The sequence below is a fragment of the Pogoniulus pusillus genome, chromosome 11 (assembly GCF_015220805.1).
Source record: "Pogoniulus pusillus isolate bPogPus1 chromosome 11, bPogPus1.pri, whole genome shotgun sequence".
Lineage (NCBI taxonomy): Eukaryota > Metazoa > Chordata > Aves > Piciformes > Lybiidae > Pogoniulus > Pogoniulus pusillus.
This window is the reverse complement of record NC_087274.1, coordinates 9,590,053-9,612,881: the sequence shown is the minus strand read 5'-3', so window position 1 is coordinate 9,612,881 and position 22,829 is coordinate 9,590,053. Positions and strand designations below refer to the sequence as shown.

The window sequence follows — 22,829 nt, the reverse complement described above, 5'->3', positions numbered from 1 at the left end:
TTTAACTCCAGATTGGAACAGGCAAATTAAGCTTATTCTGAACCAGTGCTTTGCATCGGGCAGCCTTAGTCCTAAGCCAAATTTATCACTCACCATATATATACACACTCCCAAATTGCCTCTATTTCTCTGTAGCATTTACCTCAATGGGTTTATACTGAATCACAACAACCTAAGTGGAAAGGGCAACCACTTTCCTATCTTCTTGCAAACTGTAGTAACAAAATTAATTTGATAATGATGATGAAAGCATTAACCAAGGTAAAATGGTGCAAGGGAAGTCTGAGTTTTCAAGCTCAGTTTTAGAGCAGCTCAGCCTGCAATGCATCACATGATACATGCACATCACCACGGATTAGAGGTTGCTATGTCACTACTTCTCATGGGGTTAACACAAAGATTAGATGACACTGCACAAAAATAAAAAGCAAATAAAGCAGAAATGCATGGCAGAGAAGAGAACAGTAAGCCACTCTTTCCTTTTCCTTTCACTGGAGCAATAAACATTTCAAACAAACTCTTTTTGTTTATGACCTGGAGGCTTTATCTTTATCTATTCAAAGAAATGGTGGGTTTTCAATGGTTAGATTATGAAAATGCCAATAAAAATCAATCTAACAGCCCAACATGTTCTTATACAGGGACAAGCTGGATATTTAAGCAGCCAGTTTACAGGCCAAGCTTCCATGATTTGCAGAAAAAGATACTCTAGAATTTACAGCTCATTAAGAGCAGCCATATTAAGAGACATCATTTAGGCCATCTACAAACTCATGCCATGCAGGGGAGCATGAGTGACTAGTAACAGACATTTAAAAGCCCCAAAACCAGTTCTTCCAGAGCCATGTACCTTGAGGTACTACTGAACTTTTTCCTCAGCTGAAGAAAGTTCGCTTTTAACAGCGAGTTTGTTAACAAACAGTTCATATCAGCTCTTACTGGAAGGGCCTGGGATGGTTGTTTCTACTGATATCCTACACCACAGAATATTCCTCCTCAATTTACAATGGCAACAGTCTTCAGAAGATCTTGATGCCAGTACAGCCAGCACATGGCACCAAGTGGGTAAATATCCTTTTCCTTCACGTAATTCCAGGCATACCAACCAAGAGCTGCCAGGAGAGCTGCCTACCTAGGACAGCTCTGTACAACACACTTGTGCCTCTGGTAGCACTGCTGCAGTAGGTGGGAAAGCACTGTCTAGGGCCTCTCTCCTGAGGACACAGAAGGCTGTGAAAGTTCGTACCTGCAATGCTAGGTGCGGATGCAATGCTGCTGAAAGAGCTACTGTAGCCGGAGGCACTAAGCGGCCAGGCACTCGATGAAGGCAGCGTGGCATTCTGAGATGATGTTGGGGATGACCCTGCAGAACCAGCAGAGAAGCAACTAAGAAAGATGGGCATAATGATGTTTGGTGTGACATAAGCAAATCTATTACGTGCAAATACAAACCATGCAAAGCATTTTCCTTAATCAGGCTGGTCTCTCAAATCTAGGAATGAAATGTTATAGAAAGCATGATAAAGTGAAGCAGAAATCTTTAGGAGAAAAGAAAGCTGGCACAGCAGCAAATGCACCAGCACCTGGGCAGGAGATTAACTCTGCATTGCTTTTTAGATATGTGATTATAAAAAAAAAAAAATCAGTCTTCAACTGTTTGGTTTCAAGGAACAGGCTTCATTTATAAAGGTGCTCTGAGGCTGATTTAAGCAGTGGTAACTACAGATGGGCACAGATGCATGTGATAAACTAACCTCTTACCGCAGCTGATTTGTCCTAAATTACTCAAGGTAAGCACTTCTGCTACATCCCAATGCCCACAAACATCTTTAGATTTTTGCAGACTCTCAGTAAAGCATGGATATATTTCAGCAATCTCTTCTCACACTGATCAACATTAAATGAAACAGCCTGAAACCATCTTGGTAAATGGTTTACAATCTGAGGAGCTGTCTCAGCATACACACAATTTCCTCACAGGCAGCAAATGAAAGAAACTCAACATGAAATAAAGTATCTTCATTATAAAGATCAGAAGATCAGGAAGCTTTCTCTCTAGCCACCAACAAAACTGAACGTGGACCCCAGGTGACATTATTCCTGACTGTGACACTGGAGCATCTTTAACTGGCTCATAAAAATCACAGAATGGTTTAGGTTGGAAGGGGCCTCAAAGATCATCCAGCTCCAACCTCTCGCCACAGGCAGGGACACCTCCCACTAGAATAGGTCACCCAAGGCCTCATCCAACCTAGTCTTAAACACCTGCAGGAAGGGAGCATCCACAACCTCCCTGTGCAATCTGTGCCAGTGTTTCACCACCCTCACTGTAATGAACTTCCTCCTAACATCCAGTTTAAATCTCCCCTCTGCAAGTTTAAACTCATTACTCCTCATCCTGTCATTATAAGACCGTGTAAATAGCCCTTCCCCAGCCTTCCTATAGGTGAGTTCTTTGGAAAAACATGCTGTACTGAGGTGGAAACAAAAGGACAATCTCATCCCTCACAGCTCAGTAGAAAACCCAGGCTCTATGTGCAACTGGAACAGCAACCAACCAAACTCTACCTTGTGCTCCAAAGGACATCAATACAGACACCAGTCCCATGCACAAGAACCTTATCAAGACCCTCTCTGGAAAGAAAATCTATTCTCCAGGCAGGTGTGAAGGCATGATACCAAAAGCCCACATGCCCACACAGCTGAAGCTGTTCCTGATTCCACATGGCTGAAGACATTCAGCTCACAGCAGCTGACTCTGCAAAGCTTCATTAGCAAACAGAGCCAAACAAAGACCAAACCTAAGCTTTGGGGTTGATTTAAGTGTGCACTGCAAGGAGGGTCTACGTAGAGGTCAGTTCTGTTAATACTTCAAGCTGCAGTACTGAAGGTCAGTCTCTATCTGGCAGCATGTCATTAAAGCCTTGATCTCACATTTGCCCAAGACTGAGTGCTGACAACAACAATTTCATTTTACCTAGAAGCAAACATCTAGAGAAAAGGTTCAGCAGCCACGTTTTTCATTAAAACCACATTATAAGTAAGCCAAACAACTAATGAGGAAACAAAGCATATGGACCCCATCAGTCACAGCTTTTCAGAAGGTTCTGGTTCTTAAGGGCCTGTTTACTTCTGCAAAGATGATTTACACTGACCCTCTCTAAGCAGTGTCATTATTCCTTCATTCCACAGACTCTACACCATGTATACTTTCCTTCTAGAAAGAAGAAAGACCTATGGTAGTTATCATTTAATTCACAGGTATAGATCCATAGGGCTAGGAGTATTTCTTGGCTGCACCATATCTGAACTCTGCCTTTCTACTTCTCTTTTCATTACTTCAAACCATCCAGGTTGTCTGATCCTTGAAGTACATCTGGGTCATTAAAAGTTAATTCAACATTACTCATGCACACAAGTACTTCAAATTTCATCTTAAATAAAGATTGCTTTCTGCTAAGAGACAACTAAGATCATTCAAGGCCACAAAAACCCCTGCCTCCTTTCCCTCATGTTCATATCCCTTCACTCAAGTCGAGACTGAACATGGATACCTGTTTGAAAGATAGTTCTGATTTACAATCTATGCAGATAGCACAGATAGAACTACTAGAGCAAAAATCACATTTTTAATCCTGACAGGTCTTTCTTGACAACCTGATAATACTACTCCTGTGCATACTAGAGCTCTCTAATAGAGTGAAGATGACTTGGCTATTTCAGCAGACTAATCACAATTAAACCAAGCCACCTGTCCCTTGTTCCACCATAAGATAGCAAGTAGCAGAGTCCCAGTGGTTTCTTGTTTCAGAGAATATCTTTTTCAATCTGGAGTAAGCACTGCCAAGACAAAAGGAACAGAAAGGGCACTGGAAAATACTAGTCTACTAGTCAGTTACCCATTTTGATGGCCTGGGGGATAAATTATCTCGAAGTTATTTTGTTGCCTGATCTTCTAACAAAGCTAAAGCTACAATTAACTAGTGTGACAAAAGCCTGCTGCTTGAGCAATCACCGTGGAACTTCCGTGTTGTATCTTCTGAGTACCTCACAAAGCGTGAGTAAGAGGTTGGTCAGCGTGGAGAATGAGATCAAAGTGTTGTAAGTTACAAAACCTTTCAGTGATCACAGCAGTTTATGTTGGAGCTCACAATGTTTTCTAATACACAAATATTTACATTTCCACGGGAAACCTGAAGCTCCTTGGTCTCATATTAAAATCAAGTACTCCTGGATTTTCAGTGGCAGTTCAGAGCAGAAGCACGGTGAGACCAGGAATACATGCAAAAATAGAGCATGTCCATAATACAGGAAGTCAACTTTTCTGGACAGGAAAAGCAAGCAGACACAGATGTGAAAAGTAATCTGTGTTTACCTCCACTCTTGAGAAGATAGCGATTAACATCCTGTATCGTGGTGTTTATGGTAGGCCCAGTTGGAACACTTCCAGGAGTTACATCGGGGTCATTTTCAGGATCAATATTCTGCAGTCCTTTCCATGGCACTCCTGGATGAAACTCTGTGTTAAAGATAATCAAAAGTCAATCAAGTGGTCGTTCTCCCAAGCTGCTGTGTATCAGAAGGCACGGAGATTGGGGACTCACTAAATGAAGCCAACAACACATTTGAAGGACATCAGTTGAACACAAAACACTTCTTGTTTTTGTTACCTGGTGGCCAGTTTATGCTGGAGCCATTGGAAATTTTATCACTATCGGTTTTGGCACGAGACCAGCTGTGAGGAACAGCTACAGGTGGACTGGAGGGAGATTCACTGTTCTGAATCAGATCATACCGGCCATAAGAGTCATCAATGGAGGACTTTCCCGGAGGACCAATGCTTAAACCTCCAGGTATAGCACCTGTAATGAATGAAATGGAAAGGCTTGATTTAGTTAGGAGGGGGATTAATTTTGGGTATGCAATTTCATCAGTCCCTATGTTTTGATGTTACTTTTTTTCTTTCTGTACAACAAAGATAAAGAAGAAAATTAACATACAAACACAGTCAGAAAAGCTTAACCACCTTGGAAGCCTTACTAGGAATCTCAGCTGTGAAATGCACTGCAGGTGCAATCTAGACACCAAGTTAAAGAAATTCACATTACATCACTGCCAAAAACAGACTAAAGTCATTCAAATCATTACACTGATGGTTAATAGGAATTTGCTGAGACAGCACAGCAAGGGATGTCACTGCAGGCAAGTCCTCTTCTCATGCTTCTCTGGGTATTCACTGCTAACAGGATGGATGATTTGAAATGGCCACTCTCATCTTCCTGTAAACTACAGCTACTTGCAGAACAACGTAGAAGAAATAACTTGTGCTGCTCATAATAAAATCCAGGACACAATAAAGTTAAGAGAGCACCATGTCCTAACAGAAAGTAACAACACGGTACAGGAAATAAACGACTCAGGATACTGGAGGCGTTGGGGATAAAGGTGTTCAAACAGATTAGCAATGACTTCTGGAAAAACATGATTGAGTTTGTGCTCCTAATTCCATGGGTGTGATGGAATTAGGAGCAGGGTGGGTGATTATGAAAGCCATCAAGTCTTTGTACAGGACCAACTGTGAGAGGTGGAGGACATTGGAGAAACTGTGGGAGAAAGCCAATGTGAAGTTTTTTTGGATTGAAGGTACGTAGATGTGGACTAAGGGGAAACTTGTGGGACTTGTTTTGGCAACACTGATGGCTTGTTTTACTTGAGCTTCACGTTCAGAGCAACAAAATTCAGCAAATGAAGAAAACAAATTCGTGCATCAATAGCTGCAAGCAGTTCAATGCACTGCAGAACACGACTGCAGAAGTTACTTTAACAATGAGTCTCAAAGGGTGCTCTCTACCAACCATTTATGAGCACTCAGCAAGAAATAGTCTCATGAAGGAAAAACATGACAATTGCAACGTGACTCAAGGCTGAAAAAGCCAGCCAGGCAGAGGGGTTCAGTGCAACGTACCGTGCTTGCTGGAGTTCTGGTCAAGCGAAGAAGCAGCACTAGACAGATTATCCATTGAGTTGGGGTGTGTCCACTGAGGAAGGCGAGACTGGGACTGAGAAGTGTCCTTCACTGACAAACCACCAGTAATGTCCATGTTATTTACATTCATGTTCGGGTTCAGTCCAGCTAGGAGGAGATAGGTCATTAGAGATCCATAATATGCTGGAGGATTAAAAGATGCATTTAAGAATCCAGCCAATACAATTGCTCAAGCTTGATTTTCAGCTGTCAGGTACCTGTGGGTAGTAACTCACTGTGGATGTTTTTCAACCTGCTGTCAGGAACTTTTGCTTTTATGGGAACACAAATACAACTGCCACGAATTCAGAGGATGTTAAACTTTGATAAAAAGAAAATGCCAGAGAGAGATATAAGGATAATGTTTGAAAGCTGTCAGTATTTCTAACTGCTGTCCTTTCACTTCTCTCAGTAAAGGCATTCTGGAAGAATGGACTGGAATGCTGCATTTAAACCAGTGAAGAATTTGCAGCATTCCACTGCTAAGACAAAACACTCTCAGTGTCTCAGCAGCACACCCCCATGATGTCTGCTATTTTATTTAGCTCACAATGTTTGAATTAGTTGCTTTGGTTGGAGTTTTTAAAAGATCATGCCAAGTGCTGCTATGCATTGAGCAGGTATTGTACTATTTGGGCATGTATTTTGTATACACAGAATAAAAATCACTCAGATTGCATTTAAGGAATAATTTTGACATGCTTCTGTGACACGACTCTGGGTCCTCTTTGATATATAATCCTGAATGTTAGCAAATCACAGGAAGCTGAGATACGATAAGAACCTCTTAGACTTAGGCCTTTAATTCACAAATTCCTTTGCTTTCTGATGCTCTCTGCTTCAACAGCTCACCGCAGCAGTCAGAATTACCTTCTTAACTGCTGCATGGCAGATAAAGCTCAGCAATTCTATTGTACACAGCATAAAGAGAGTCACAAAGAGATTAAATTTAATTCCTTTATGTCATAAATGAACTCTGTAGCATACATCAAACAATCAGAGAAAACAGGTCTGAAAGGTTGTTCTATTCACCCTGTCTCAAGGCCGAGTCGATTATCCTGACATCAATCACATCTGACACATCTGTGTCTAGCCTACCACAAAATGACTGGTGAAGAAGATTTCAGAAACTTCTCAGATAATTTATTCCAGTACTCTACTTTGCTTAAGGCAAATGAGTGATCCTTAATGGCTAACCACATCTGCCTTTATGGAATACAAGTTCATTACCTCTCACATGAGCCCTATTCAGGAGAACTTGCTGAAGCCTTTCACATTTCTAAAGGTTGCTGCCTATCTCTGAAGCCTCTTCAGACTGCAGTGAGGGGAAGATTTCATTTTTTCCCTAGCAGCTGTTTTTGAAACACCTAATCCCCTGCACAACAGTCTTTCTGCATTCCTCCAAAGCGATCCGTTACCTTCTTTGAAATACTGACCAGAATTGATGCCTCTCCAGTGCTGACCAGAGTGGGGAGATGATTTTGCATGGCTTCCAGGTTATGTCGCTGTTTGTCACCTCTGTATTTTACAACTTGGTGCTCCTAACTTACATTTAGTTCATAAACAGCACAGATGGAGATAACTAAATACATCTTCTGTTCTGGTATTTGCAGGCAAGAGGTACAGACAAGAAAATACAGCTCCCAGAGAGGCAGGGAGCACCAGGATTTTGTTTTCACACTTCAGCATTATTTAATAAACACATCTTTTGTATGTCTTCATTTGTTATATTGTGGAGCAAAATATTTAGATGCTGAATTAAGGAAACAAACTCCCTCTGTCTTTTTCATACAGAAGGGCTTTACTGAAGGACTCTTACCAAGAGGGTAAGGAGCAAAGGTGTTCGGTGAAGACTGTTGCTCTTTGGTCTGCAGGTCAGGTAGGCCGGGAGCCTGGGGATGGGGTGAAAAGCTATCCATGGCTGATTTGCCTGCAGAGGGGTGCAAAGATAGATGTGGAGGGGGAGGCTGCTGCTTCATAAGCAGGGCCTGGGCCAGCTGGCGCTGGTGCTGCTGGATCTGCTGCTGCATGTTATTGATTGTACGTGCAACCTGGCAAGAAAAAGAATCAGTAAGTGCTCAATTGAACAAAAAGACACTAGGCTCCTCGTGCCTTTCTTCACAGTGAAATAACACAACAGATCTCTTTACAAATAAACACTGACTGTATTAAGGGTTGAGGAGCTTTCCTCCAATAGCTGAATGCTGTGAAATAGCTTTATTGCTCCAGCACTCCTTCCTTCTCAATACCCAAGCCATACACTGTGTCGTTGTTTCTAAGGATTAGCTGCTTTGCTATAATGAAGGACAGGTTCTTTAAGCTACTGAAACCAAACTGTGATCAAGAGATTGAACTGGCAGGCAAACCTACTTGCTGCTCCTGTTGTCTCATGGGTCCGGAAACATTACGCTGAGCCTGTAACATCTGCTGCTGGATTTGTAAACGTTGGTACGCCTACGGACAGAACGGAGAGGTCAGGCCTCCTAAGCATGCAGTAAGCCAAAACGAGATTGTTTAAACTGCTCTGGTATGTTACAAAACAGCAAAGACAGAAACACTGGAGTTCTCTGGAAACACTCAATGAAGCAAAAGGAACAACCTTGTTACAAACGTATTTTATATAACGCATTTAAGTCCAGCGCTCATTGTTTGTGTGGTCTGGAAACCAATCACGGCAATAAAAAGCTCACAAGGAAGTCTGTGAGCAGGAACAGCACTTTGGCCACAACAACCCCATGCAGAGATACAGGCTGGGGTTGGAGTGGCTGGAGAGCAGCCAGACAGAGAGGGATCTGGGGGTGCTGATTGATACCCGCCTGAACATGAGCCAGCAGTGTGCCCAGGTGGCCAAGAGAGCCAGTGGCATCCTGGCCTACATCAGGAATGGTGTGGTCAGCAGGAGCAGGGAGGTCATTCTGCCCCTGTACTCTGCACTGCTTAGACCACACCTTGAGTACTGTGTTCAGTTCTGAGGCCCCCAGTTTAGGAGGGACATCGAGATGCTTGAGCGTGTCCAGAGAAGGGCGACGAGGCTGGTGAGAGGCCTCGAGCAGAAGCCCTATGAGGAGAGGCTGAGGGAGCTGGGATTGTTTAGCCTGGAGAAGAGGAGGCTCAGGGGTAACCTTATTGCTGTCTACAACTACCTGAGGGGTGGTTGTGGCCAGGAGGAGGTTGCTCTCTTCTCTCAGGTGGCCAGCACCAGAACAAGAGGACACAGTCTCAGGCTGCGCCAGGGGAGATTTAGGCTGGAGGTGAGGAGAAAGTTCTTCACTGAGAGAGTCATTGGACACTGGAATGGGCTGCCCGGGGAGGTGGTGGAGTCGCCGTCCCTGGGGCTGTTCAAGGCAAGGTTGGACGTGGCACTTGGTGCCATGGTCTAGCCTTGAGCTCTGTGGTAAAGGGTTGGACTTGATGATCTGTGAGGTCTCTTCCAACCCTGATGATACTGTGATACTGTGATTAAAGGTAGGAACCTATGGTTTGGTTTTTGTTTGAAATGTAGCACAAATCAGAATTTAAAGTATTTACAAGTTTAAAGTTTTATACAAGTTTACTTTAAACTTATGTTTAAAGTATTATACAAATAGGACAAATACCAACAGTTATTTTTGTTTGCGTCATGTTGAGTTTTGAGAACACTTTGTATTTAAGTGGTTGTGCTGCTTCATTCCAGAAAAAAAAAATCCACAATTGTAATGTGGTTAACTGGGCAGCCTGTTGTTGGTTGGGGTTTTTTTCCTTCCCTTTTTAATCTGGTTTTTGGTGGCTTTGTTCGTTTGGAGGTTTTTGTTTGCCTTTTTTCCCTGAGGTGTTGCTCTGAAACACATGGATTTGAAACACAGAGAAGCTCCACACAGATATATTAAGTAGCTGGATACTGGTCCAGTTATTACCACAGCATGAGATCAGTGCAGGGCTCCTCAAAACTAGGGAACATAATCAGAAATGAATCAAATATTGAGGAAGAAAAAGACTTTGAGGATCACCAAGTCCAATCAATATCCCTACTCTACAAGATTCACCCTAAACCATATCCCCAAGCACCACATCCAAACGACTTTTAAACACATCCAGAGTTGGTGACTCCACCTTCCTGGGCAGCACATCCCAGTGCCTGGCCACTCTTGCTGGGAAAGTATTTTCCCTAATCACAGAATGAACCAGGTTGGAAGACACCTCCAAGATCATCCAGTCCAACCTATCACTCAGCCCTATCCAATCGACTAGACCATGGCACTAAGTGCCTCATCCAGGCTTTTCTTGAACACCTCCAGGGACAGGGACTCCACCACCTCCCAATCTATCCCAATCCAGTCTAAACCTACCCGGTCACAGCTTGAGGTCATTCCTTCTTGTTCTATCACTATTCACCTGAGAAGAGACCCGCACCAACCTCTCCACAACATCCTTTCAGGTAGCTACAGACAGTGATGAGGTCTCCCCTCAGCCTCTGCTTTTTCAAACTAACCATTCCCAGCTCCTTCAGTCACTCCTCATTAAGATTCATTCTTCTGGTCATTCCCCAGCTTCATTGCCCTCCGCTGCACTGGATCCAGCACCTCCACATCCCTCTTGTAATGAGGTGCCCAAAACTGAACACAATACTCGAGGTGTGGCTTCACCAGAGCCAAGGACAAACCTCAGCCACTGTTACTAATGAAAGAGTTTGATTAGCACATCAACAGAACTAGCTTTTCGTCCCTAACTTCATGCTTAACCTTATCAAATACTGACTTACTGTTGTCAGTGTCTCCTTTCAAAGTAATTAAAATCCAAATAAATATTCACATACACACACACACATATATATATATATACATATATATATATGTGTGTGTGTGTAAAATGTGCAAATATAGCAAAAGGACACAAGTGGTATGTTTAATTGCAGGAAATTCTCCCTCTGCTGTATTATTTATTGAGGGAACTGAAGGAAGCTCTCCAGGTAACTCAGGTGACCAACACTGCTGAGATTTCTCTCCTGCTGTGACACGACCCTCCCGTCTGGTCAGTCAGTTGCATATGTTGGCACATAATACACCAATGAGTGGTGGTTGAGAATACACTGTGTTACTCATACCAGTACAAAGACAACTGACTTTTTAGTTCCACTGATCAGCTGTAAAGGGTAATTATTCCACAAATGACTATTTATAAAGCCTAGGGCAAAAGCCCCTGATTTTGTTTCTTTAAAAAGAAACTCCAAAGAAATCAGCATCTAAGTGTTTTAAAGATCTTTCACATCCATTTAAAATTTGAGTTAGCTGTTCTCTTATCTTCACGCCTTCAAGTCTGATTTAGAGCTTATTTGCCATGTGTTTTAACTCACCAGCTGCAGCTGATAGAGCTGGTTCAACATCGTCATATGCTGAGGATTATTAATTGGCGAGGTTAACTGTGCAGGGCTGAGACCAATGTTTTTTGCTGCAAACTGCAAAAGCTGTGCTTGAACCTAAGAAAGAGGAGTGCATTAAACATTGTACATTTACTTTTAACACTGGCAACTGTGGAAGGCATTAGTAAGAGTCACAAGACATCAGCTGGAAATCATTACTATTACCAGAAATAGGACCATGAGCTATCAAAAAAAATTAAAAGAGGCTCCAATACAAATCTTAACCATGCTCTAATGTTCATGTACAGAAAAAATGCTAAGAACAAATCCTCAGCTCTCCAGAAACACTGCTGTTTGCTACAAAGGAACACAAGAATGGGCTCACACAGGTAACGTATAGAATATAAACACAAGACCACCTTACCCATGTACCATGCTTACTGGCTAGTAAATAGATCAGCACAGACACAGCCAGGCAACAGTAGCTGCAAAGCCTCAGGAGCATGACAGAATGCATATGGAGAGGAGAGTACAGATGGAAGAGTTCCAGGGAAAGGGAAAACTCATGAGTGGAAGTGTCATCTAACCTGAGGGGATAGAAACTGAGGCACTTGAGCACGAAGACTAGGCTGGGATGAATTAAGAGGTTGCACTGGCGGTTGCTGCGGCTGTTGCATGGTCCTGGCTTGTGCTGCTCCGCTATTGCCAAACATACCCAGATTGCCACTCGGTATCTACAGCAGGACAGGAAAGACATCAGCCTTTAAAGACATCACTCGACATGTAACCTGGGAGTGACTTATCTGCAGTGATTATGATAGGCACAGATAAAGAAACCAGCGCATACCAACTGCACTGCCAACTGGGTTTAGAGACAGATGCCCGAACTCAGGGTGGCTGAAGTCTAAGATGGCTTTTCTAAGAGGGGTACGAGATGAACAATGAAAAGTACTTGCCAGAAACGTTTGTATCTGTGCAGCAAGGGATAGGAGAATGGAGTCATTAAGCTCACAGAATCCCAATCCTTTAATTAGCTAGGCAGTTTTTATACTTAGGCCTTTGGCATAGCTACTGATAACAGCCACGCAGTTCACTGCTCAGAGATACGCTTCATGGGCTGCATGTGCTGGACAAGCACTGCCTTTAGAAAACTAAATTTAAAAGAATATGTGTAATAAAAGCCACCATATAGAATGATGTGTGGAGTTTTTATGTGGTGTTGTTTCTTATCTTTGCTGCAACTTCCATTTATACGGCAAAAATAACCTCTTCATAATCAATAGCAGCTTATGGCCTCTCAGTTTCATGGTGTTTATCAATCTTCCCCTCCACCTCCTTTCCTTTTCTATGCCTTTCAGCACGTTCTACCCAGCAGCCAAAACACCCCTCTGGCTGCAGTGCTTTACTTGAGCAGAGGTGCTAGAAGCAGAGTTTCTTTCTTACCACCTGTCAAAGCTATAAGCGGTCTTGACACTTAGAGCAGGAATAAAAAAGCCCACATCACTTCTCACACATCTCAACACCAAATAATTACACCAGCCAGGAAAGACAAATTAGAGCAATGGCTCTGCCTTAGAGCCTGTGACAATTAGCAATGCCTCGAAAAAAACCCCCAGCAACCTAAACTTCACACCAGTCACGGCAGAGCTACATACCAGGGTTCTGTAGAAAAAAATCCCTAACACTAGAGCCTCTTCTCAATGGTGCAGGTAATTAACAGGCCAATTACAACCAAGCAGTTGTTTTATGTCCTATAACACGACTTGTTTACACAGCAGGTAGCTCCTCCACTGATATTCCACATGAACAAAACTGTTGCACACACTCCCAGTTGAAACTACTGCTTCCCCTGGGGAAGCGATGGGCACTAAGAGCTCGAACTGACCTTGGGATCTTCCCCAACAGCCTTACCTGTCTAGAAGAATTCAAGTTTTGCATGCCCAGCCCTGAGGCAATCCCGCCCAGGGTCTGATTAGGGAGTGCACTGTTTGAAAGGGGGAGCTTCAGGCTTGGTGAAGGCAAAAATGGTGAAGTAGTGGGCTCTTCCACTAGGCCGCCATCCTGATTGGAGAAAGAAAGGGTGAGCTGCGTGCGAGCACACCAAAGTGTCCCATGGGAATACAAAAGGGCATGGATGAATAAAAATATTTGTTAAAAAAAAGGTATGAATAAACAGGGAATGAAAGTATGGAGTGAAGGAAGAAGAGAGAGAGAAATAGGGTTAAAGTACTGTTTGTCTTTACTTTGTTATACTTAATCCACAATGCACAACCACCCTCTTCCACCTCTCCAGAAGGAAAGGAAGGATTCTAGGGACTAATCACAGAGCTATCACGTGGCCTTCCTTTGCCTCCTCAATTAATCTCTCCTTTCCACTGGATTGAAAGGTGGAAAGGGAAGAGACCAGAACATTTCTGGAAGTCTTCTGCCGGTTTGCTAAGCTCTCGGCAGCAAACTACAGCCATGCAACATCCTGCTTTGCTATCCCACAACTTGGGGAAGGCTGGAACAGCTGACAGGATACCAGTCTGCATTTGGTTGCACATCATAGCTCTGGTCTTGAAATAGCATTTTTGCATTAATCTCTTTCCCTAACTGAGACACATGAGCCTCTTTTAATATTCACATAGCAGCGAGTTATTATTACCCACTATGAAACGTTACACTTGGCACACCCAACCAACACAGAAATACTTAAACCCAATAATGATAATGTTGTCTGTGTAGCCTTCCTAGGAAAGCAATTAAGACACTGCCTGAACATCCCCCAAGAGGAGGCAGAATTCAGCAAGACATAAGGAACCTCTCTGATAACAGGGCTGTGAGGAACCAGGGTTGAACATGGATATGATGCACAGAAGGCAGCCCCTGCAGGGGGCAAACAGCAAGTCAGAAAATAAAATAAATCATATAATCCCCAATCAAACAGGTAGCTATCTGGCAGTGTTACAGTGGGGTACTGAGTTCTATCTCAAACTGAGCTTTGATGTCTGGGAAGCCTGCGGCAAGCATGATCAAATAACTGTGTACAAAGTACGGCTCCAAAAACAGGCAGAGTGAAAAAATCACTAATTTGCAATGTGCTGGACTGGTGGTTTTTAGGCAATATATTCATGCAAAGAAAGGCTTTTAAATAGGTGAGGAGCTAGGTTATTTCAACCAATAAATTCAATGCCCCAGAAGATTATGAGCTACTGATAAACCTCTGTTGTTAGCAAAGCAGCCCAGCCTGCTAAGCAGATCCCCAAACAAATGACCTAATGCAGCAAGCACAGTCAGTAAATTTTATGTTCTAAGTTAATCCTGAAAAATGCATTTTCAACAGCTTGCCTTTGATGCAAAGAGAAAGTTTCTTTACTCTCAGGCAAAGTGACACTTGACATGCTATCTGACTATCCTGAGGGGGACACTGACATTTTCTAATGATATCCCCAAGGCCTTTCAGCTCAAGATATTTTACATTCTACTGGACATCAGTCACACTCCACAAACAACTGCAGCTTGCATGACAGTAACAGGTTCAAGGATTTCTCCTTAGATCACAGACATATGTTTACAATTCTACCCTTCCCCCCTTCAAGCGAAAATAATTTCAAGCTTTGTGCCTGCTTTCCCCTTCAGATGCCATCGTTTCCTATGTGAAGTGACCTACTGGCCACGAAAGACCAATGCAATCCCTCCCTACCCTCCACATTTATTCAAGTCTTGTCTTGTCTTATTGACATTATTTTCTCACTTTGAAAACAAGCAGTGCCAGGGACGGTGGAGGGGGAGCCACACTGGAGAGCCAGGCAGCTCATTTCCAGAAGAGGCAGACTCCTGCTGCAAGGCCACCTTCACAAGTGTGTGTCCTGGGGCTGGACTGCAGCAGATGTCTTTTGGAGCAGGTTTCTAACACACTGTTCTTATTCATTTTGTTCTATTTTTTTAATTTGAGCTCGTCCTAAGGTCTCAGTTGTGCTGCACAGCCCTGTGCAAGTGGAACTGAAATCAATTCATCGTATATAAAGTACTTCAGTTGATCAACACAAGACACTCATCACTTACTCTGCACCTAGACTAGGTGATGCCTTTACTGCTGACAGTTGTAAGCCATTATTTTTCAGGCTCCTTTATGTAATAATTGTTTCCTGAAGAGTAACCTTTTCTACCTAACCTTTCCTCTTCAGTGATTTTTCTAATAAATGTATGTTTCATTTCTCTCTCAGGATAATCAATTAAACAACTCCCTTACATCTGAATTATCCAAATTGTGCTCAGTCCAGTACTGCTTTTAACTTAAACTTGACACAACTGAAAACCCTACCAGTAGCAGCATGTCCACCTCCAGTTATCCAATATAAAGCACCATACTGGTGCTTCAAAAATCCATTCCATTTAGGACTTCAGGAAGTCTCCCTCAATAGCCTCATGCACTGAATATGACAGAATGCAAGTGGCATTAGTCAAAAGATTTTTCAGCCCTGTGAGGTATGCACAATTTAGCAGAGGATCCCTGAGCACTCCAGCAGGCTTTATAAGACAAGTTCACTCCACTGGTGAAACGATTCGTGGAGCTCTGCAGCTTGCTCACCAGCCAAGAATGAGCCGAGCAGAAAGCAAGTCAGCTCCAGGCTCATGCTCTGAAATAGTACCTCAAAGGGCAAGAAGTTTCTTGAGCAAAAAGTTTTGCTCTAGAAGTGTAAAACAGGAAAAAACTTTATTTGGGGGAAAAAAAACCCTATTCCTAGAGTAGAAACTGCATTTGTTTAATTCACTTAGCAAGTTGCTCAACACTCTGATAGCTAACAAATATAGTTTGGGTTTGTCTCCTTTGTTAGAGTAAAGTCACTGTGACAGATTATGCCTAGAGTGACAGATTTTCCTTGCTGTATGAATATTAATGATTTGAGTACTCTCTTTCTCAATAGGTGTGTTTAACATATGTTTCCATAATTATGCATCATGCTGCACATAATGCAGCTCTCTCTCTCTGGCAACAATTTTACTGCTCAAGATATTGTTACTCGAGAAAAGAAAAGGTTAACTGGCATGCATGCATGAATTCTGTGACCTTCATCAGCAGATCTTTCAATTAACATATTCATTAAAGTTTGCCATAAGCAAACAGATTTGTCATAGTTAAGAAGGAATTTGACACAGTAGGAAAAGAAAAAGAAGGGAGAAGAGCCAGGTTGGGCCTTAACACTGTGGGAAATACAGGGTTTAGTCTGGATTAGAGAACAACACGGTGGACAATCTTCTAACACAAGTGAGGAGCCCAGAAAGGACAAACATTATTTTCAGGGGCATGCAGCACCTAGGACAAGGGGCAATGGTTTGAAAACAGAGCTGGAGAGATTTAGATTGAACATTAGGAAGATGTTCTTCACTGTGAGGTCGGTGAGACACTGGAACAGGTTGCCCAGAGAGACAGTGAAGCCCACATCCCTGCAGACATTTAAGGTCAGGCTTGACTGGGCTCTGAATAACCTGATCTAGTTGGGGATGTCCCTGCTTACTGTTGGACTAGATGACCTCTAGAAGACTCTTCCAACCCAGTGCATTCTATGATTCTAAGATCATTCACCCCAAAGCAGGACAAGTTTTCCAGTATGTAATTTTGGGGGGTCTGCCACGACACCACGTTATGCAGCACTGTGACAGCATTTCAACCACCACAAGAACTTTTGCTATGAAAGCAAGTTTTGTATAGATGCCAACTTTTCTGCATTAATATAAACAACCCCTAATTACATAAGATGCATTTGTGTTTAATCAAATTAGCTTGTTTACAGCTAGCATCAGACCGGCACTAAAATCCAACAAACTGTTTTGACTGTGATGACAACAGAAACAGGAACAGTTGCCATTAAAAGGTCACTACTTCTCAGATGTCCTCACATAGGGCCCTGCTAATTGTCTTAGCAAACCTGTCACAACGCAAACTGTAACTTGAAGGATAATCCTCTAGTTAAGACTATAGGAAAACACCAAGTGGAGGAAAGATCATCATTATTTGGGGTCAGTAAGATTTTATTATCTGTGTTAACGAGACTGGGGACCAGCCCTGTCTCACATCCTGTAAAGAGCTTATGTAAAAAGGAATTGCTTTCAGCACAGTGTGTGAAAAGCACAGATTTCTGCTGTCAGAAACTACCCCAACAAATCTTCACAAACACATCAATTACCATGAGAAGCATGGAATGGCATTACAAATTGTTCTTTCCTTATTAATATTCCCTATGGGGATTCTAAGGTGATTTGGTGGATCTCCTTGTAGAACTTTATTGGGCTGTAAATTTTCTTTCCTACTGAATAGCTGGCTGCACTTTTCTCTACATCCTTCACTTAAGTCACTTTAAATCTTGGACATCCATGAAATTCTGAAGCCTTCTTCTCAGTCATTAAATGGTGCTGGAAAATTTATCATATGAGACTGCAGAAAAGGAAACTCATTCAGAGAAGCTATTTTGACTTTGATTCTGCTCTTTTGACTTAAAAAACCTCAGCTTCTCATTCCTATTAAGTACTGAACTTTCACTGATATCTCAAAACTAAAACAGGAGTTAGGAGCCTAATTCTTGGAAGATTCTGGCTTTGGTCCTGTCTGACCATTGATTTGGGAAGGATCACAGACTCTCTGGACTCCTTACAGAGTAGAAGACCTTCTGTGCTGTCTTTCTCAGCTTTTCCCATTTCTAGTTCCATTGCTTTACTGACTCCTTAGTGAGTTTTCAGGTGTAAAACTGGGGATGATCACTGTTTATTTCCCTGGGGGAATCAAATCATTACTCCTCTCCACAAGGACTAAATTCCCCACGAGACTTAGAGAAGAATCAGAATGAAGCAGTACGTAATTATCTATTGCAACGCTTTCCACAGCTTACTGAACAAACAGCCAAAATCATCAGTATTTCTCCACTGTGTGTTGCTTTGACTTGCACATCCCATTTCTATTCCTGAGCTTACCTTGTCAAGGAAGGTGGGGCGGTCCATGGAAGACTCTTTGGAGATTGGTGGTGGGCGGCAGCCAAGGGGTTTGGTGACCATTCCATTATAGTCGGTCACTCCCATTCCACGCTTGTCCATTTCCACCTTCTTTTCCAGCAGAGCACCTACGTGCAAAAGGGAAAGAGTGAAAAAGGGGATGCAAAGACAGTGAGTTTGCCAACAGGTCAGAGAAGCAGGATTTGCTTAAGAAAGTAAGAAAATATATATTACCCAATTGATCTAGGGTTCTATGATCAAACTCTACAAACAGTTCCTCTGTTGCAGTAAAGAACATTACAACCTGGTTTCACAGACACTTACTCATGGCCTGATCGAGATTCATATTGTTGCTCTTCAAGGCCTCTTCCGCTGGCTCTCTCTGTTGGAAAAATACAGATTGTGGTAGGAGAAATAATGCTTGTAGGATTTCAAAGCAAACTGAGAAAACAGATGTGTCTGTTGAACACTGGATTTAACATTTACTTAGCGGCACAAATAAAGTCTCTGCACTTTCTTTTATGCTTTCAGCAATTCCCACAACTCTTCTGTTAAGTACCAGTTCCACAAGGTCAAATCATTCTGTTCTGTTTAAGTCTCTTCCTGTTTTCTAGGAACAATTTAAGTATCACTGATATGCCTTTTTTTACAGAAAAAAGGCAAAGCAGCTATACTCTAATTTCTCCCATTTAATAAGAAAAGAGAAACAGGATTGGAATTATTACTGAAGTTTAAAGTAACACTTGTGGTTAGAAAGCGGACTTCAAAAGATCTGGAAGTGTCATCACACAAGGTTTAGCATCAAGTCTTCTCAAAGAGCTCTCTACTGGCTTATGATAGATTTGTGAGTTAAATCTCTAAATGCAGGTAAACAGAACTAATTCCCAGCCTGATGAGAGCTAGTCCAAAACACTCCAAGTCTGAACTACAAGCCACAGAAGCTAAGCTTCAGGTGTTGCTAGCTATGGACATTACTCACAGGGAAGCCCATGTCTGTGAGCTGTTTTATCAGGCGGTTCATGATCCAGGCCTCATCTTGCTTGCTAGATGTCTTCATGCCCTTAGTGAAGAAATGGGAGATTCCATTAATGGTCTGGTTGCCACGTTGACAGGAGTGAGATGTACACAAAATAGATGGTAAGTTGCTTGTATTAATAATACATGCTACTGAAAGATGTATTAGTACATTAATTTAGAAAGTATCGAAGAACCCTCCAAACAACGTAACTACGATTTCTCTTCCCCCATAGAGTGTACAAATTTTAATCTCAGCTGAATAGGTGTTCAGTGTACTATTTAGTATTTGATTTGCTCACCACTGAATTAAAGCCACCTTTGAATTTACGTACTTCATTTTAATCCTTGCCGGAAAAACACAATGAAATTAAAGTTTCTGAAATAGTACAACACTTCCTGAAAAACATTCCCAAAAACAAGTTTGCAACCTTGAAGTTAAGAATGTTACTCAGTGTATTTTCTTAAAAACAAACAAGAGCGTCTAGATAAACACCTTTAAAAGATCTCTGTGCAGCTTTTCTATCACAAAATCCTTAAGAAGTCTCTTCCTTTCAGTTCTCCAGAAAGTACCAAGGGACAAGCGTGGATTTGTTTTGGGCTGCGGACAGTACAAGAAACAACCATACTTGATCAAATCACTGGCCTAACTGTTGGCTAATGGAATAACAAACAAACTGGCTAAATGCATTCCCAATTCCTTTAAGTTACAGCCTGGCCTTGTCCCCTGAAATAAAGACTGTGCAGAGGAAAGCTTTTGATCATTACGGTCTATGTTCTTGGTTGAGTGCAGCATTAACAGGAGTTTGCTTTGTTCCCACACCAGCACACACCTCGCAATTAGCTGTTTGTTCCACACAAATAGGAAATTGGTTTGTTGTTTGTTTTTTTTTTTTTGCTGAACCACTTCATCACAAGCTACTGTTTGCTTTCTATCACCATGGGAAGTGTCTGAAAACCCCCACCTAACCTTTGCTCTCTGTTAATACAGTCTCATTTCTTTAGCATACAAAGCAGCTTATAAATCTTACAGAAAACAAAAGCAACGACAACAAAAGTCCCAAAGCATTTGACATGCTTAAAGTCCAAATTTAACTCCCATTTTCCCCTGGAAACAAGGTAGGCTGTACTTGAACCACAGTAGTGGCAAGTTGGGTCTGTGTTCAGGTGTCAGAGGGCTAATAAAAGAGTTCAGGTATAATACAATGCAAAATTTGTGACAGCTTATTCTAGCAACGTTAGGCTAACTCCACTCTTCTCTAGAGAGGATCTTTGGGTTTGTCTTACCTTTTGAAGTCCTTTCTTCGGGGCATTCCCCCAGGAATTACAGGAGGAGCTGCTCTCTTGTGAAGCAGTATTATTCCACATATCTCCTTCCTCATCTTCCCACTGACTAGTACTGAGAGTCACTTCATCCCCACCACTGCCCCAGCCTTCTTGCATAGATTTTGAAGCTGGAGGGAAAGTGGGAGAAGAGAAATAGCTTTTAATTTCCTACAAATTTTACAGAAATATCCTTTTATGTCATATCCACTGTTATAACATTTCAGTACTTTCAAGAGATAGAGAGGTTCATCAGGCAGCTTAATTGGTGTTAAATGATAAGGATGCCTTCTTTGAAGCTAGCAAAAAAGAAAAGTTCTCAAAGTACTGCATAAGAGAAAAAGTCCAGCAGCAGCAACTCTTACTTCTTCCTGAACAACTAAGATCTGTGGGCAGGGTCATTCCAGTCTCCTAGGAACATGAAATCAGAAGTATGACCACATACTCTTTAACTGCTGGTTTGCTTTCAATGAATCTCACCATTTCAGCTGCCACATTCTTCCAACGAACAAAACCAAATTCTGAGGTCATTAAAGGTCAGAAACTCAATTCCCTTCTCAGGAGGCTGGAATCTGAAAGCAGCACGTGGGCTGTAGGGAACACTGCATTCAGTGAAGAGGCTATGTCACCTTGTTCCATTTTATTCTGTTTACTCTGTTTAAAGCTGAGTTTACTGATCGTAAGACCTCTCACTCCTCTCTTTAGAGTTTTCTATCAGTACAGTATTTTACAGGAGTGAAAATTAAGGATTCCCACAGCCAAAACAGAAGTCTGAAACAAGCCTTCAGACTATTTAGAGATGGAGGATTTTTATCAAATAACAACACTGGTTAGGAAATGTGAAGTAGTGGTTCTGGATGCTCCTGAACCCGTGGACAGTTTTAATAGTTGAAGAACAACATCCACTCCCTCAGTTCAACCAAACAGTTAGATCACGACTTGTTCTCATGTGCTGCTTTTCCTACCAGAATCAATCCTATCCTGGTTGAACTTAGTTGTTTCTCATCCCCACATAAGTTTCTTCGAGGCTCCTACGGAGTACTGCTCGCATTCTGATGCAGTTTCAGAGTTTTCTGCATCTCTGCTGTACTGCTTTCAAAGTATCCCAAGGAATACTTTTATATTTTCTGGATTAAGGCACTACATTAGCATTTTTCTATGAATGTGGTATCTGGAATATCTGTTTTGAGACAGATAGTGTATTTCTGGAATGAAATTAAGACAGCCATACTGTAAGAGAAATGTTGAGATACTGGAGTGGGTCCAGAGAAGGGCAACAAAGGTGGACAGGGGTCTGGAGAACAGTTCTTGTGAGAAGCAGCTGAGGGAATTGGGGTTGTTTAGTGGGGCTAGAGGGGTGGTGCTGGGCTCTTCTCTCAAGTTACTAGCAATAGGACAAAAGAAGTGGCCTCAGGTTGTGTCAGGGGAGATTCATATTAGGAAAAGAAATCTCTTTACTGAGAGACTGGGTCAGGCATTGGAACAGGCTGCCCAGTGAGGTGGTGGAGTCATTGTTCCTGGAGATGTAGATGGCACTCCAGTGGGCATAGTGGCATTGGGTTGATGGTTGATCTTTTCCAGCCTTAATGATTCTACGGTTCCATCACACACACACACACACGTGCAGAGAAGAGCCAGCAGAAGCAAACAAAATGAGAAGCTTTCCCTCAAGCTCTTAGTGACAGCGACCTTCCCACCCATACCTGGTTTGCACAGTGCTGGGGCAGCAGCTGGAGGGTTTGTTCTTCCATATGTCCCTGCCGGCTCGGCAGGATTATCTCCCCACCCTGTACCACTGCTGGGGGGCTTCCCCCAGGCCGAAGTGCCATTATCAACTGCAGCAGAAGGGGATGACGGCTCTCCCCAAGAAGCTTCACTCTTCGTGTGGACAGTAGGCATTTCGCCCCAGCCTGCTGGAGCAAGGGGAAGGAGAGAAGAACAGTGAAGAGAGGAAAGGTTTCTTTTGTCAATAATTTCAAAAATGGACATACTATTAAAGTGTTTCTGTGGCAGGAGCATGAACCAGTAAGTAGACACAGCAATTCCAATTACGCACATTAAAAACAATTCCCTTTGATTTGGTCTCAAAAGTATTTTTCTTAATTGAAGACTAATGCCAAGCTGTCAAGACAGAAAGAGTAGTTTTTAACACAGCCAGGAGCA

At 42.4% G+C, this 22,829-nt stretch overlaps 1 protein-coding gene across 16 annotated transcripts in view; it reads right to left on the bottom strand.

Annotated features, from left to right (window-relative positions):
* Positions 1 to 22,829, bottom strand: part of TNRC6C (trinucleotide repeat containing adaptor 6C) — a 385,157-nt gene that overhangs the window by 6,461 nt on the left and 355,867 nt on the right. For 12 of the 16 annotated variants that reach the window (XM_064150911.1, XM_064150915.1, XM_064150909.1 and 9 more), the window contains 14 exons: positions 22,370 to 22,579; positions 20,631 to 20,797; positions 19,309 to 19,389; positions 18,654 to 18,711; positions 18,312 to 18,457; positions 13,272 to 13,445; positions 11,948 to 12,094; positions 11,355 to 11,477; positions 8,396 to 8,479; positions 7,845 to 8,076; positions 5,966 to 6,133; positions 4,671 to 4,862; positions 4,376 to 4,519; positions 1,247 to 1,363 (listed from right to left, as the gene is read on the bottom strand). In XM_064150911.1, coding sequence (XP_064006981.1) covers positions 1,247 to 1,363; positions 4,376 to 4,519; positions 4,671 to 4,862; positions 5,966 to 6,133; positions 7,845 to 8,076; positions 8,396 to 8,479; positions 11,355 to 11,477; positions 11,948 to 12,094; positions 13,272 to 13,445; positions 18,312 to 18,457; positions 18,654 to 18,711; positions 19,309 to 19,389; positions 20,631 to 20,797; positions 22,370 to 22,579 — 2,043 coding nt within the window. The remainder of the gene's footprint in view (positions 1 to 1,246; positions 1,364 to 4,375; positions 4,520 to 4,670; positions 4,863 to 5,965; positions 6,134 to 7,844; positions 8,077 to 8,395; positions 8,480 to 11,354; positions 11,478 to 11,947; positions 12,095 to 13,271; positions 13,446 to 18,311; positions 18,458 to 18,653; positions 18,712 to 19,308; positions 19,390 to 20,630; positions 20,798 to 22,369; positions 22,580 to 22,829) is intronic. The other 4 variants (XM_064150917.1, XM_064150916.1, XM_064150919.1 and 1 more) reach the window with 4 other exon arrangements.